We start from the raw sequence: 15,009 nt of genomic DNA on the forward strand, positions 1-15,009 counted from the left end.
TGGAAGCTTCATCAACGAATCCAATGGAAGAATTTCTCAATGATTTAGTACAAGTATCATCCAAAGATATGGTAGAACAATCGTTTCAGGATTTTTTGGAAATACCAATTAAGAATAAAATTGATGAAATTCTGGATGATTTGATAGATGCAACATATAAGGATAAAGTGGAGGAATTACTGAACGATACGACAAAAATATCATCACTAAATAAGGCAGAAGAGGAGGATTTAACTGATGCATCTACCAAAGATACAATGAATCGAATATTGGCAGTTTTGGAGGAAGCATCAACGGAAGATACAATGAATCAACAACTACTGAAGAATTTAGTGACAATTAACGAACCAATGGAAGAAATATTAAAAGAGATGTCCACAATATCGTCATTTAAAGATTCCACTACAACACTATTCAAGAATTCTTTTTCTCCGGAACACTTGAAAGCTTTTCCGGAACATTTGGAGGAAGAATCATCTGAAGCACTAATCACAGAACAATCAGCGAAACAATCCAATGCATTCAACCCAAACGACTCCGACTTTATCGTTAAGTTTCATTTCCAATCAAAGAATTTTTACGGGGGAGATGCAACTAGTATATATGCGGTCCGTTATGAAATGTTGCTCTATTGGAAATAAAAATTTTTTTTTATGGTTTTTTGTGTGCTTTTTTCAATTACAATTCTTTTTGTATTCTTGTCATAAACTAATCTTTAAATATGATTTTTAGTGAATATGATTTTTTTGCATTCTCCCATAAAATTTAATGCTTACTGAGGTTTTTAATTCTTAGTGGTTTCACCAATTTCGTAGATCTTTGAAAGTCTGATTGATTCTCCAAATTCCAATAAGATGCTATAGTCCATCGATTTTAGGCAATCTTTTGCTTCTTGAAAACCAGTATATAACAGGAATCAACAGTAGAAAAGTACAGCGTAGTATATTTGAAAAAATGAAATTATTCCTTATTAAAAGCAATCTATCATAAATGTCAAAGACTTATCACCTTATGTTTTTCATTCCGACCTAAGATTTTGTTTATTAGTTTTTGGTAGCGTCTTTGTGTCCAATATCAAATGCTAAACAAAAGTAATGCAACTATTTAAATGATTTTCGAAAATTAGCATTGGTACATCTTAGGTATGATAGTTAATGCACAATCTGGAAAAGATTTTCATCCTTTCATTTATATGTGAATGAATTTATAATTGATTATTTTCAGGGAAAAGCTTATTCAATGTGCACTTCTCTGGAGAAAAGTGTCATTTATCGCAGGAATGATCCAGGAACAACCAGAGAAGAATGGTGTAATTGGCCAGCTATTCCATTCGAAGAGGTTTGTGATGCAGTTTGTTGGAATTTCAACATAATTATTGGCATAAGATTTGGGTGCATATATATATATTATATATATATATGTTTATACTGATATGAGATCTCTTTAGTTCAATTAAAATATAAATTCAGCTGTTTATAACAATGCATATTTTTTGGAATTAAAATATTATTTCTGTGAAATAGGAGAGTCAAGGAATAAGAATGAAGTTTTACTCAGCGAAAATTTCATGTTTTGGTTTTATAAGAAGTTTTTCTGTAAGGATTGGTAAATGACAATTTGAGAGATAGCTCAGCACATATAATCATATTATATAGATGCGAAAATCACTAATTCGCATCTCGACTTGTGTATTTGAAATCATATTTAAGTCAAATTTATTTCGTTGAAAAAAAAAATCATGTTTAAGTCAAAAATTTGTTTCATTAAGATGGATAATACACTGAATGTGCAGCAATACATACAGCAGTGTATTCATAAGGATCCATCAGATGTAGATACTATTCTGAAATCCCCGCCAGGTCAAGAAGAAGGAGTGTGGAAATATGAACATGTGAGACAGTTTTGCATGCAACTCAATGGTTTAACATTACTGTTGCAGGTAAAAAAGCGTTTGTGATATGTTCATTAAGTTGTTATAGCGGAAATAGAAATTAATATAGTGATTCATGTTTTGTCGAATATGTTATAACTGTGTTTGGCGTTTGAAAACTTGCTGAAATTAAGGAATGTCTGGGATAACTTGGACAATTTGAAATTCAAAACCAAAAGTTTCCTAAAATCTAAACATGAATTAGATTTTCAATGGTTGCAATTTTTCGTTAAAGTAACTAAAATTTCAAGGATGAATGTAAGCCAGACGTTTGTGTGCAAATGACTGCCACAGAACAATGGATATTCCTTTGTGCGGCTCATAAGAATCCGAAAGAGGTATCGGCTTTTGTAGATTCCATAAATTTCATTTACATAAAATTATTATGGTGGTTTTTTAGTCAGAATTTCTTGTGAGTTCTGCATATTATTCTTATAATTTACTTTATTCATATTGTGGGTTTGCTTTTCGCAGCACTCGATACCAGAATATTCGTTCGCTGTTACTACCATATTTTATTGTAGTGTTCGGCAATCGATTATACGCGACATACTTTGGACGGTGCAGCGGCATTATTGAATAGTAACAAATATTTTCCCAGTCGCGTTTCAATTAAAGAGTCATCGATCGCCAAAATTGGTTCGGTTTGCCGCCGAATTTATCGGATTTTCTCACACGCGTACTTTCATCATCCTGAATTGTTCGAAAAATTCGAGGTGATGATATCTTTTCATTCAACTGTTACCATATTCGCTGTTACTACCATATTTTATTGTAGTATTCGGAAATCGATTATACGCGACAGGATCATGGACTAAAAAAAATGATCGATAGTTTTTATCAAAAATCAGAAAAATATGATGATAATTATGGACTAAAATAGGTCGATAGATAGCCTGTTCTTATCTTTTTCTTCAGTCAGAAAAATCGAACAAAAGTTTTGTAATAAACTACCGGATAATTTGTTCAAGCTTTCTGGAGTTTTTTCATCTTATTTTTTACGTGACAAAATTGGTATTATTTGATAACATTTGCTAACTTTCAGACAGAAACGCATCTTTGTCGTCGATTTACAATATTCGTAAAGAAGTATAACTTGATGGCAAATGAGCATTTGATTGTGCCAATATTAGAACAGAAACCGAATCACTCATAAATATGAAATGAAATGTACTTTCTTTGAAGTATAAGTAGGCTTTAGCCCTTTTTTGTTGATGTCATTTGTTTGTTTCTATATCTTTCATTTGTTTATTTCTTGCTTGTTGAGTGAAATGTATATAATTACTTTATTCCAATATCACTCATTACTTGAGACCTGTATTTAGCACAGTTCTATAGCAAAACGGATCGAGGAAAAGAGCATTATTCTTCCACATTGTTTTAGAGATTTCCTTTTAAATGATTCTCTTTGAATCACTGCATCTAATCATTTTTTTTCTTTGAGATCCTCTAGAATTCCTATTATTTGTTATGGAATTAAAGTTAGAGATTTAAATTATTTTCGAAATTACTGTAAGAATGTTGCAGATTCAAACTTTGAACAGTTTCTCAGTATTGTTTTTTATGGTTTTTCTTATTTTATTCCGAGACTTTTCTGTCAAGTCGAAGAATCCATGTTATGTGAAGGCTTGAATTCCTAAAGGTGAAATTGTCCAGTGTTTCATTGTTGCAAACTGCAGGAAATTGTACGCTCCCATTTTCATTTTTCCACCGATGATCTTTACTGCAATAAAAAGGATTCGAAAATTTTCTCGAAGATAACATTTCATTACGTAATCGATTCGTACCAGATGGTTAGGTCGACAAGTATTCTATTTGAATAATTCTAGAATGGACTTCATACCGATTTATTAAACATGTCGAACATTATCAAACAGTGGTGGAAATAGCTGAGAAAAATTGCTTTCAAGGGTTGTGTTTTTGTATCGAGGGATGTGTTTGCCTTCATCGATGTATCGTGTCTAAGAAATTTCCAGATAATTATGAATGATGACGACCCGGAATATGATGAAGAAACGGGACTTAATCTGTTCCTAAGACTTGGTGCACCATGGCTCGTGCAGAAAACTGGTTGTCCAGATGTCGACACTTATCTTAGCGGTGGGGTCGCTAAGGGTAAACTTACCGAATTTGTTGGTAATATTGCTTCCGGAAAGACACAGGTAAAATCGACTTTGTTTATGTCAAATCATATTTTTACTATGATAAGTTACTTAGTTCTAGTAATCCACTGAAACCTTCTTTCAACTGTATTAAAATTCGTCTACTCAACTGCAGTTATGTCTTTCGCTCATAGCAAATCAATTAATCAATGATGAAAAGGAACAAAAAATCGTTTACATCGACACAAACGGTAGTTTCCGTAGTAGTCGTTTACTGCAAATGTTAAAATCTCGTGGTGTACAGGTAATTTGCAATGAATTAATCCATTACTACAATATTTTATTTTATCATTAATATTTCTTTATCCTTATTTTCTACATTTTCGGTCGAAAAAAAAGTATTAGGCAGTATGCTTCACAGCGCTTTCTGGTCAATATGTTATCGAAAAAAGTTGAATGCCTTCCAGAACTTTCCAACAATTCTACTGTGATATGCATAGCAACTGCAAATTTACAGAATGATTCAAATTTTAGGATGGAAATACAGCAAAAGGAATGCTTGAACGAGTGTTTATATCACGGACTTACGATGAAAAAGATCTTCGAGCTGTACTCTCAGATATTCAAGTAATTAATTACTTAACACTACTTCATAGGTTCAAATGACCATATACTGAATGCAAATTTACGGGATGGTTCAACTTCACATAAAAGAAATGGTACTTCACCAAACACAGCAAAATAGTTGTGAAAACGGAGTGTGTATTGATTGGTGAGGCTAATTGTCACTGAGAGAGAGTTGTGACGAGAGAAGTAGGGAGATTGTGAAGATGGTGTGAGTGGCAGAGAGGGAGAGAGTAGTTTTAAAAGTTTTTGCAATAAGCCACTTATCATTTGCAGTGGAAATAAGTGAAAAGAAAAATTGGGGAAACTGCAATCGAGATCATACTTCACAGAATCATTTCTGTAGTATGTATTTCTTCGCTGTTAGCGAAAATGCGACGGAGCGCAGCCGCGATGATGTGGCAGGGCGTCATCTCCAGAGCGGGAAGAAGTGTGTCATCCTCACTCCTACAGTGTGGGTGTCATACTTGATGACTGCGTGGAGAACCTTGAATTAGGTTTTCCGGAAGGAGTTGACGCGTGCTGAGCGGTCAAACCAAAGAGAATGAATTATGAGTGGTTATTGACCGAGTGGTCATTGATATTTTGTGTGAGTCACTTACAGTATTTCAAGGTGTAGTTGCTCCATAAAATATTGGAGAAACATTGTCTGCAAACATCCTTTTAAAGGTAATTCAAAATATGCACGAATTGCTTCATAATGACAACGACGCAATCTTGCGTTACGCATCCTGGTTAACTGCATCAATAATAACAAGCAAAGTAGAAGAGTTGAACAGAGTTTTATCTTTTATTAAAATCAGTGGGAAAGATATTTGACGGATGTTGTCCATAATTAATATTCTTTTGAAGGTCATTCAAAATCTTGCACTCGTTCTAATCGACAGTATTGGTGCAGCATTAGCATTTACAGCTTGGGGATACTTCGATGGAGGTTGATTCTTTCATTGGAGTGTTCTCCAACTAGCAAAATACATACGAATTATGTTATACGAGACAGCTTTTTAATATTTGGTTGTATCATTCTAGATTTCTGTGCAATATATATCTTAAGGTCCAAATTTTGCAGGTGATTCTTATAAAAATATTTGGGATTTCATATGGAAAATCTTGATAAAAAAGTTTAAATGAACGATTTATCGTTTGTTGGTTCCCTGATTATATTTCCTTGTAAAAAAAAAAAAAAAAAAGATCACTAAAACTCACCAAATTTAGGTCGGAAAATTCAGGATGAAATTATTGCTATACTTCGTTACATGGCACATCGTGGTTGTGCCATCGTAACAACAAACCATTTTGTTTACTGGCGTGGGGAGCCATCACCATCACTTGGTAAACGATGGATCAAAGCGGTTGATTTCAGATATTTACTATTCAAATTATCAGATTCCAATTGCTATATGCAAATCATCTCTCCGAATCATCACAAGGTCAATACCATTATTATTATTATTAAATTATTGATAAATGTGGTCACTCACATGGCTTACCAAATATTTTAAACAAGAATTTTGGTCTTCGCCGTTATAATTCCAAGTCTATCACCAGATTAATATTTCTTCTCCATTAGTTTTCCAGAGATATCTTCTTCATTTGCCTCGTTATGGTCGTATTATAACTTCTTTTTTGTGTGTTAAATAAGGTTTATCTTCAGTTTGGTCTTTTCAATATCATTCATTGGATTCGAGATGTTATAAATTTCACTTTTCACTCCCCGCTATCTTTTTTTTCATTTCTGTTTTTACCATTTCTTTTTCATATGTTTTATATTCTTCACAAAGTTATTCCATGTATCATAACGGTAGCGAGTTGCGATTTCTTATAATCACTAATTGAATGAGAACTGTTTCGTCACATTTATGATTTAGCTCAAACTATCAGTTGAGTTCCCTTTTTTTCAGTCTTTTTGATATATTTTATGCGTAACATTAATTTTCAAATTAGATATTGCAATCACAATCAACCAGTCCGTTCTTTCATTACCTTTCGTATCAGTGTTTGCAAATGCACTCATGTATCGGCTTGTTTTTTTTTTTTTTTTTTTTTTTTAATTTGTCAGCTAATTAATTTGCATTCCTTAGGTCACTTTAATAAATATTTGCTTAAAAATCTAAACCAGCATTTTTTTCCTGATCTACATTAATATATCATTCAATGTCCTCTTTTCGATATTCTGCTTTACTTGTAATAATCCGATATCGCTGCATAGATGTAATTTTCATAATTATAGCTCCTTTTGTTTAAAGCATTTAAAATGATTTAGTACAAACTAATTTCAGTGAATGATTTCTACCTGTCTTGAATGAATTGTTTTGCCTTCATTTGACTTAAATATCTTTAAACTACTTTATATAATACGAAAAATATATAATACGCAAAAACGAATCTTTGTAATAAACAAAAAAATTTGAAAGATGTTGAAAATAATGTTTAAAATTAAAATCGCTGAACAATGTTCTCTTGTCATAGTTTCATTTACCCTAACTATATTATTTCACATCTTTCAGTATTGCTGCTGGACATTTCCCTGTTCTAATTCTTCCGATTATCACTGTTAACATTTCTATCGATAACTGAAATTATTAACTTTGCCTTTCATCTACATTGAATCTTTTATTTTTCAATGCTCTGTGATGCTATTGCAGTTATGATTAACGAAGGTTTTTAGATGGAATTTTCATGGAGTATTAATGTGATCCTTTACGAATTTCGGACTCTCAAGTACCAAAATTGTCATTCGCTTTATGCTTTGTAAGCGAAATTTCCCGATAACGTTGTAGGCCTTTTTCATTATCACACTACCAGTAATTAATCACCATTCCACATCAGATCTTAGATATATTCATCCTTTCTACTACTTTAGAAAAATACGGCCACAAATAAGGTATCTATCCAATCGATATTTCCTCGAATTCATACTTCCATCTTTTTACCATCCTAGCTCGTTTATGATGCATGTTGGCATATTGTATTAAACTGTTTAATTATTCTAAGATATAAATTTCTTCTTTAAAAAAATCGTAATCTATCTGTTTTGTCTTCATAAGATTTAGAATAAACTGTCAAATTTAATATGCGCTATCATATTGGTCTCATAAATTGATTTCACTTAGGTCAAATAGTAAAGAAATGGTAATACGAACTATGTTACTTTTACTTCAGTCTTGTCTAAAATGTTTATTTAACATTTAACACTTGATCACTCTGAATAGGCAATGATCCTTCATAATAGTTACTGCTTTTTTGTGAAACTTAAAGTATTTTCATTCAGAGACTTAATTTACCACTGAGTATTTCTCTTTTACCTATACTTTTACCTATTTAATGAAAAACTTTTCAAAACAATAAGAACGTTGACGTAGATGTTCAAGATGTCCTAGCCATTTATCAATCAAAATTTGATATCAAACTTCCAACAAACGTCATAAAAGTCATGATTGTGATATTTACACACCAGTAATAGTCATTGAAAAATAACAGGATTTTTTCACTAAAATTAACTAACTTCATTTTTTTTCAAACTCTTTCTGAAAACCGCAAAATATGGAACTTGAAAAAAAAATCTTTTTTAGGCGGTTGACGACAAAGTATTTTATAAAATTTCGAAGAAAGGCATCGATTCGCTCACCAACGAATCACAAGTGGTACAAACGCAGTATACGGATGCAGTAATGACGCAAAACTGGAAAACTATTAAACAAATCTATGCGCAGAATGATTAAACTGTAATATTTATTGGACAGTAATTGAGAAACTTTATAATATCAGACAAAGAATCACCTCATATTTCTTAATGTATTATGCATTCCATTGTCATTATCCTAACGTAATCGACGCTGAACATATCTTGCACATACGTTGTATTACCATCACCTATAGCTTATTTTGTCTGTGGATACCAATTTTGTTGGATCAACAGAAGTCGAATGCTTTAGACTGAAGTTGGAACATTATTACTATATTTCAATGAATTTTGTCGTCTTATTTCAAATTAAAGCTAGCATATTTCATAAATTTGAATTTCTGAAGGTGAAACATTCCGGTATCTGCTATTGCACATTGAGGAAATTGTACATTCCTATTGTCATATTTTTCTAGGGAAATTCAAGTTTGTAGCAATATTCGAAATTTCCTTTCGAGAATAGTATTTTATTAAATAGTGTTTTCCATATTCAGATAATATTTCGTACACTCAAATATCCAAATACTTCACCAAACGTAGCAGAATATAAATGACTTTATGGGTTCGTAGTTGTGGAAATGGCGTGTGTATTGATTGGTGAGGCTAATTGTCACTGAGAGAGAGTTGTGACGAGAGAAGTAGGGAGATTGTGAAGATGGCGTGAGTGGCAGAGAAGGAGGGAGTAGTTTTAAAAGTTTTTGCAATAAGCCACTTATCATTTGCAGTGGAAATAAGTGAAAAGAAAAATTGGGGAAACTGCAATCGAGATCATACTTCACAGAATCATTTCTGTAGTATGTATTTCTTCGCTGTTAGCGAAAATGCGACGGAGCGCAGCCGCGATGATGTGGCAGGGCGTCATCTCCAGAGCGGGAAGAAGTGTGTCATCCTCACTCCTACAGTGTGGGTGTCATACTTGATGACTGCGTGGAGAACCTTGAATTAGGTTTTCCGGAAGGAGTTGACGCGTGCTGAGCGGTCAAACCAAAGAGAATGAATTATGAGTGGTTATTGACCAAGTGGTCATTGATATTTTGTGTGAGTCACTTACAATATTTCAAGGTGTAGTTGCTCCATAAAATATTGGAGAAACATTGTCCGCAAACATCCTTTTGAAGGTAATTCAAAGTGTGCGCGAAGTAGCAAGAAGAGTGAAGTAGAGTTTTATCTTATATTAAAATCCATGGAAAAAAATTCAGCGAATGTTGTAACTTAATTCAAAATCTTGCATTCATCATAATCACAAATTGCATTCATAATTCAAAATCTTGCATTCATCATAATCACAAATATAGATTTGAAATGATGCTCTGCCTTTGATTAGTAATTCAATGAAGCAGAAATTCAGTTGCAAAACTTCAAGGCAAAATACAGAATCTCTCAGGATGAAAACTATTACTAATTCTTCAGAAGATCCAGTTCTGTCGTTTTTCCTCTTTCTACATTCAAGTAATATTTCTTTTTGGAAAAATTGTTCAAATTCCTCTCTTTGTGAAATCTTCTATTTCGTTTTGATTAGAAAAGCATAATGTTCTTGCAATTGCAATTTAAAACAAGTGCATGACAGCATGATAAAAAAGCTCAAAGGTCTGATTATGAAAATCTCGCTCTTTTATAGTGAAAAATCCGGCAATATGCAACCACCTCTTACTGTAACCACTTATTCAGCAGGTGGTTACGGTAGTAAAATACGGAATGGTGGCAAGCAGAAAGAAGTAGTAGCAAGTGGTGCAAATAATGCTATTCAACAATTTTATCAGTTTCATATTTGTTGACATTAGTCATGCTGTCGTGAAAGACGAAATATTTAAATTATTATATCCAAAACTAACAAATTCCTCTTATCTAATTCCTAAATCTAATTTACATTTACAAAATTTTTCTTACACTTGATGATTCAATTTCCGAATATTTTTACATTGTAATTCAGCTATGTCTCATACTAATCTATTTCCTCCTTTCACACACTAAAACTAATCTTGTTAACAATCTTCTTTGTTCATCCATGAGAAATTCTTCCATCTAATTTCCATTCGTTAAATCAGTCTTATATATTAATCAACCAATCCTTCTATAACCATCATTTGCTTTATGTTTTGGGTGGTATTGGGATGCGTCTAATACTTTATAATTTTGTATTATTTCACCATTTTTATATTATTGCATTTTATATAGTTTACGCGTTTGTTAATCGGTGTAGCATCCGTACGATATGTATAAAGCGCTATTATTTGCTTCATTATTTGCTATTTGCTATTATTTGCTTGTTAAATAAAGGTTTAATTACCCAAGTTTGAGGTTTCAGGACAAAAAATAAATTTTGGTGCCCTATCGTAACCTCTTACTAGCTGTAGGGCGTTTCCTCTTAAGCAAGAAACCAAGTAATTTAATTTTTGGATATCTGGTATGTTTTGAGAGTGTACGGAGGCTTCGAAACTATTCCAGAATTCTCTCCATGTTTTAGGGTCTCCACTAAACGTTGGTAACGACAACTGTGGTAGTAAATTTACTACTGGATGACATTCAGTTAAGCTAGGTTCTTTAATTTGTGCTAGACGTTTAAGGGCTAACTCTGTATCATCCTTGTACATAGATAAGGTTATAATGGTATCCGTACCTATGTTAATTAATTTTAAAATACCTCTATCGTCGTTTGCCATTTGTTCGTATTTTTCTTCTTTTTCTTTTGCGACATTGGGGCTAGTTGAATGTGTTCCAACCATTTGTCGTTGATCTTCTCAAGAGTGCCAACGTATTTTTCGAGGCGCATCAACTTTTCTTTGATGATCCTTGCCCTTGCTTCGTATTGCTGGCACAATACTTCTACTGTCGCTTTTTGGTCTAGCGGAGTTACATCCACTTTGTCGTATTTCATCGAGGAGTCCCTCGAGATTCGCTTTTACTGGTGTAGCTTGAACAATTATACTGGCCGACATACCTTACCTCACCTCGGGCACCAAAATTTATCTTTGATGATCCTTGCCCTTGCTTCGTATTGCTGGCACAATACTTCTACTGTTGCTTTTTGGCCTACAGCTAGTAAGAGGTTACGATAGAGCACCAAAATTTATTTTTTGTCGTGAAACCTCAAACTTGGGTAATTAAACCTTTTATTTAACATAAAGCAAATAATAGCGCTTTATACATATCGTACGGATGCTACACCGTTTAACAAACGCGTAAACTATATAAAATGCAATAATATAAAAATGGTGAAATAATACAAAATTATAAAGTATTAGACGCATCCCAAAACCACCCAAAACATAAAGCAAATGATGGTTATAGAAGGATTGGTTGGTTTATATATAAGACTGATTTAACGAATGGAGATTAGATGGAAGAATTTCTCATGGATGAAAAAACAAACAGGTGGATAATATTATTTACATGCTTTACAACAAGAGCCATGCATCTCGAATTAGCAGAAGACCAATCCGCAGGAACCTTTTTGCATGCTATCCGAAGATTTGTTGCGAGACGAGGGTGTCCTGAGTTAATTCTGAGTGACAATGCCACTCAATTTCAGGCTTTCAGATCTCTTATGACACAAGTCAAAGTCTCCAACTTCTTAGCAAAGGGAGGAATGACTTGGAAAAATATTATATCAAAAGCTCCGTGGCAAGGAGGAATCTACGAGAGATTAATTGGGTTAACGAAAAATGCGCTAAGAAGAGCCATTGGCAGAAAATTCCTAGCGGAAAGGGAATTGGTAACATTAATTGCAGAAGTTGAAGGTATACTTAATACCCGACCACTAACTTACGCCAATTTTGACGATTGCGTCATTATACGTCCAATTGATTTTATTTTGCCTAACGCTTCGCTCCATCTACCTATAAATGAAGTTTATAGCAGGCAGGAAGACTAGATACCAGAGAAAAACTCGTGAGACACTGGGAAAGTACCCTTAAAACTCTCAATGTTTTTTGGGAAATCTGGAGAACCGAATATTTAACTAGCCTCAGAGAACGCACGCAAAGGGAAATTACCTCATCCAAAGGAACACAAAAAAGAACTCCAAGAAAGGGAGAGATTGTACTCTTAAATGAATCGGGAATTCCAAGAGGAATGTGGAAATTATTACGGATCAAGGACATCAAAATCGATAAAGAAGGTAAAGTTAGGAACGTTCAGGTAGAAACTCCCACTGGGAAACTTCTCGATCGTCCAATAAATGTCTTGTATCCTCTCGAAGTTAATGATGAAGAAATTCATCTTGAACCTAATGAGAAAGAAAATATGAAAATTCCGGAAACCGAACAGAACACTGAGGAGCTCCAGGAACCTATTGCGATGCGAACTAGGAGCAATACAAAACGACAATCTCGATTAAAGGAGGTCAGTAAGAGTAACTTAATGGTCTCACTTTTATCAGTATCTATGCTTTATACCTTAATGATACCAGTGAAGGCAAAAAAAGAATGCCAATGGAAAACAGGAATACTGTTCAATATTCCAGAGAAATGGAACTGTGAAGAAATCACGGCACAGAACTCCAATCTACTTCAGGTTAATGTTTACACTCGCAGTCCCTATCACACTCCCTGCGATCAAGTGTAATAATATAACCCGAACTGTGTGTACTAAAGCATTTCTGTGGTTTTCATTATCAGTAATTTCGGACCAAACAACTACCACCGCACCATCATCAGAAACCTGTAGAGATTTACACGATCAAAGACAGATCAATGGAAGTAAATTAGCCCAAATTTTTCATAATAAGTGGATAACAACCAACCAAGTACATTACTACTACGAATGGCTGGGTGTTAGATGCCAATCCACTACAAATTTAGTATTAACAGAAGGAGAAATATTCCTTTACGATGGAAATGGGTCTGTCGGATTTCGAAACTGCGGAGAATTGTATTACACAAGACGGAAAATGTATCACAAACAATAGTATCGTTCTATGGGATATTCAACAAATAACGAAGAAGTGTCGATATCGTAAGGTGGGAAATTTTAATGCTCAATTATACGAAAATCATGTTATCATAGACGAACTACAAACATCATTCGTCTTCAGTAAATATAACAAAACATTTAGAAGCGAAAACTGCAAATTTTCTAATCCCAACTTAATGGATGGTGACACTGTTATTGACATTGTAACGAGGATCGCTAACAATAGAAACAGAAGGAATACAAATTTAGCACTCGCTTCACCTAGAGGTAAGCTAATGATGATGGAAACACAAAGAGGAGACGATAGTGATCCCGAAAATACAAAATTTCAATACTTACTCGATAGTTTGCAACAAGAGTTCCAGCAACAATTAAAACTAGTAGAACAGCGAACTTGTGAAAATCGAAATAATCTGTTATTATTAATCGAATGGTTATCGCTGGATAATCCTACCCTCGCTGCGAATCTATTATTGCAAAGGGATGATGTGATCGCTAAAAGAATCAAAGGAAAATTATTGATCGCCCCGTGCAAGTCCGATTCACTTAATATAAAAATTATTGAATTTAGAAGCGGATTGATAAGTAAATTTGAAATCGATAGAATCAATGCAGCATTAGAGATATTAGCACAAAATCAACAAATGATAAATCCAGTTTTCGAACAGCAAGAAACATCCGAAATTTGGAATGAACTCGGCCAACGTGGAGAAGAATTAACAGAACAACTTGAAGGAACACTTGAAGAATGGAAGGTGTTTTTACAAGAAAATTTGGAGAAACTCCTTTCGCACTGGACAATAATTATAATTGGGATAATCATTGTGGTAATATCAATTGTACTTATTGTCTTTAAATCTGACTTTACATTAATTTATTCTATATTTAATTTCTTATGTCATAAAGGTCAGACTCGTCAAAGGGTCGAAATTATCCCCATGGAAATTTTACAAGCCCCACTTTTTTATGAACCCCACGCATTACCCACCTTTTCTGGTCGGGAGTGTCGTGAAAGACGAAATATTTAAATTATTATATCCAAAACTAACAAATTCCTCTTATCTAATTCCTAAATCTAATTTACATTTACAAAATTTTTCTTACACTTGATGATTCAATTTCCGAATATTTTTACATTGTAATTCAGCTATGTCTCATACTAATCTATTTCCTCCTTTCACACACTAAAACTAATCTTGTTAACAATCTTCTTTGTTCATCCATGAGAAATTCTTCCATCTAATTTCCATTCGTTAAATCAGTCTTATATATTAATCAACCAATCCTTCTATAACCATCATTTGCTTTATGTTTTGGGTGGTATTGGGATGCGTCTAATACTTTATAATTTTGTACTATTTCACCATTTTTATATTATTGCATTTTATATAGTTTACGCGTTTGTTAATCGGTGTAGCATCCGTACGATATGTATAAAGCGCTATTATTTGCTTCATGTTAAATAAAGGTTTAATTACCCAAGTTTGAGGTTTCACGACACATGCATTAGTGTATGTAGTGCTGCTATTTAATTTTGGTTCTAGACCAATAAAACTTAAATATGTAAAAGAGTAAGAGCAGTTGAAGCAAACAAAAAATACCATTCTGGCACAATATAAGGGCCATAGAATCAGACTCAACGAATAACATAGGATCCCTTAAATTAAAAGAAAAATATAAGCTAAACAAAATCAAAAAAGTTAAAAAAATCAAAATCTAGGGAAAAAATGAATTTTATCATATATCATTAAAATGTAAAA

At 33.3% G+C, this 15,009-nt stretch overlaps 5 protein-coding genes and 1 non-coding gene across 8 annotated transcripts; 5 read left to right on the plus strand and 1 right to left on the minus strand.

The window, feature by feature from the left end:
* Window positions 1–1,239: 1,239 nt before the first annotated feature.
* Bma-mob-4 (DNA repair and recombination protein radA, putative) lies at window positions 1,240–3,086 on the plus strand (the record flags this gene model as incomplete). 2 transcript variants are annotated; one of them, XM_001897417.2, is made up of 5 exons in its annotated part: window positions 1,240–1,338; window positions 1,769–1,939; window positions 2,182–2,268; window positions 2,455–2,646; window positions 2,976–3,086. In XM_001897417.2, the coding sequence occupies 5 exons, from the start codon at window positions 1,240–1,242 to the stop codon at window positions 3,084–3,086; spliced, it is 660 nt and encodes a 219-aa protein (XP_001897452.2). The 2 variants fall into 2 exon arrangements, with proteins under 2 accessions (XP_001897452.2, XP_042933356.1); XM_043077422.1 differs by lacking the exons at window positions 2,182–2,268; window positions 2,455–2,646; window positions 2,976–3,086 and having other exon boundaries at window positions 1,769–1,957.
* Window positions 3,087–3,912: 826 nt separating this feature from the next.
* Bma-rfs-1 (uncharacterized protein) lies at window positions 3,913–8,378 on the plus strand (the record flags this gene model as incomplete). The annotated part of the gene is made up of 6 exons (XM_043077423.1): window positions 3,913–4,092; window positions 4,208–4,336; window positions 4,567–4,659; window positions 5,509–5,590; window positions 5,872–6,086; window positions 8,229–8,378. 6 exons carry the CDS (start codon window positions 3,913–3,915, stop codon window positions 8,376–8,378), a joined length of 849 nt encoding a protein of 282 aa, XP_042933357.1.
* On the plus strand, window positions 4,972–9,279 carry Bm15604. The gene has a single exon (XR_006227987.1). It is a non-coding gene; the product is annotated as a small nuclear RNA Bm15604 (small nuclear RNA).
* A 654-nt stretch (window positions 9,280–9,933) lies between these two features.
* On the plus strand, window positions 9,934–10,113 carry Bm7759 (Uncharacterized protein; the record flags this gene model as incomplete). The annotated part of the gene is made up of 1 exon (XM_043077424.1): window positions 9,934–10,113. The coding sequence occupies one exon, from the start codon at window positions 9,934–9,936 to the stop codon at window positions 10,111–10,113; it is 180 nt and encodes a 59-aa protein (XP_042933358.1).
* A 504-nt stretch (window positions 10,114–10,617) lies between these two features.
* Window positions 10,618–11,274, minus strand: Bm17402 (Uncharacterized protein; the record flags this gene model as incomplete). The annotated part of the gene is made up of 2 exons (XM_001897413.2): window positions 10,618–10,955; window positions 11,091–11,274. The coding sequence occupies 2 exons, from the start codon at window positions 11,272–11,274 to the stop codon at window positions 10,618–10,620; spliced, it is 522 nt and encodes a 173-aa protein (XP_001897448.2).
* Window positions 11,275–11,924: 650 nt separating this feature from the next.
* Window positions 11,925–14,277, plus strand: Bm17403 (Uncharacterized protein; the record flags this gene model as incomplete). 2 transcript variants are annotated; one of them, XM_001897410.2, is made up of 3 exons in its annotated part: window positions 11,925–12,185; window positions 12,476–12,679; window positions 13,147–14,277. In XM_001897410.2, 3 exons carry the CDS (start codon window positions 11,925–11,927, stop codon window positions 14,275–14,277), a joined length of 1,596 nt encoding a protein of 531 aa, XP_001897445.2. The 2 variants fall into 2 exon arrangements, with proteins under 2 accessions (XP_001897445.2, XP_001897446.2); XM_001897411.2 differs by lacking the exon at window positions 13,147–14,277 and having other exon boundaries at window positions 12,476–12,901.
* Between the last annotated feature and the right edge of the window lie 732 nt (window positions 14,278–15,009).

The sequence above is a fragment of the Brugia malayi genome, assembly GCF_000002995.4.
Source record: "Brugia malayi strain FR3 genome assembly, contig: Bm_v4_Chr1_scaffold_001, whole genome shotgun sequence".
Taxonomy (NCBI): Eukaryota; Metazoa; Nematoda; class Chromadorea; order Rhabditida; family Onchocercidae; genus Brugia; species Brugia malayi.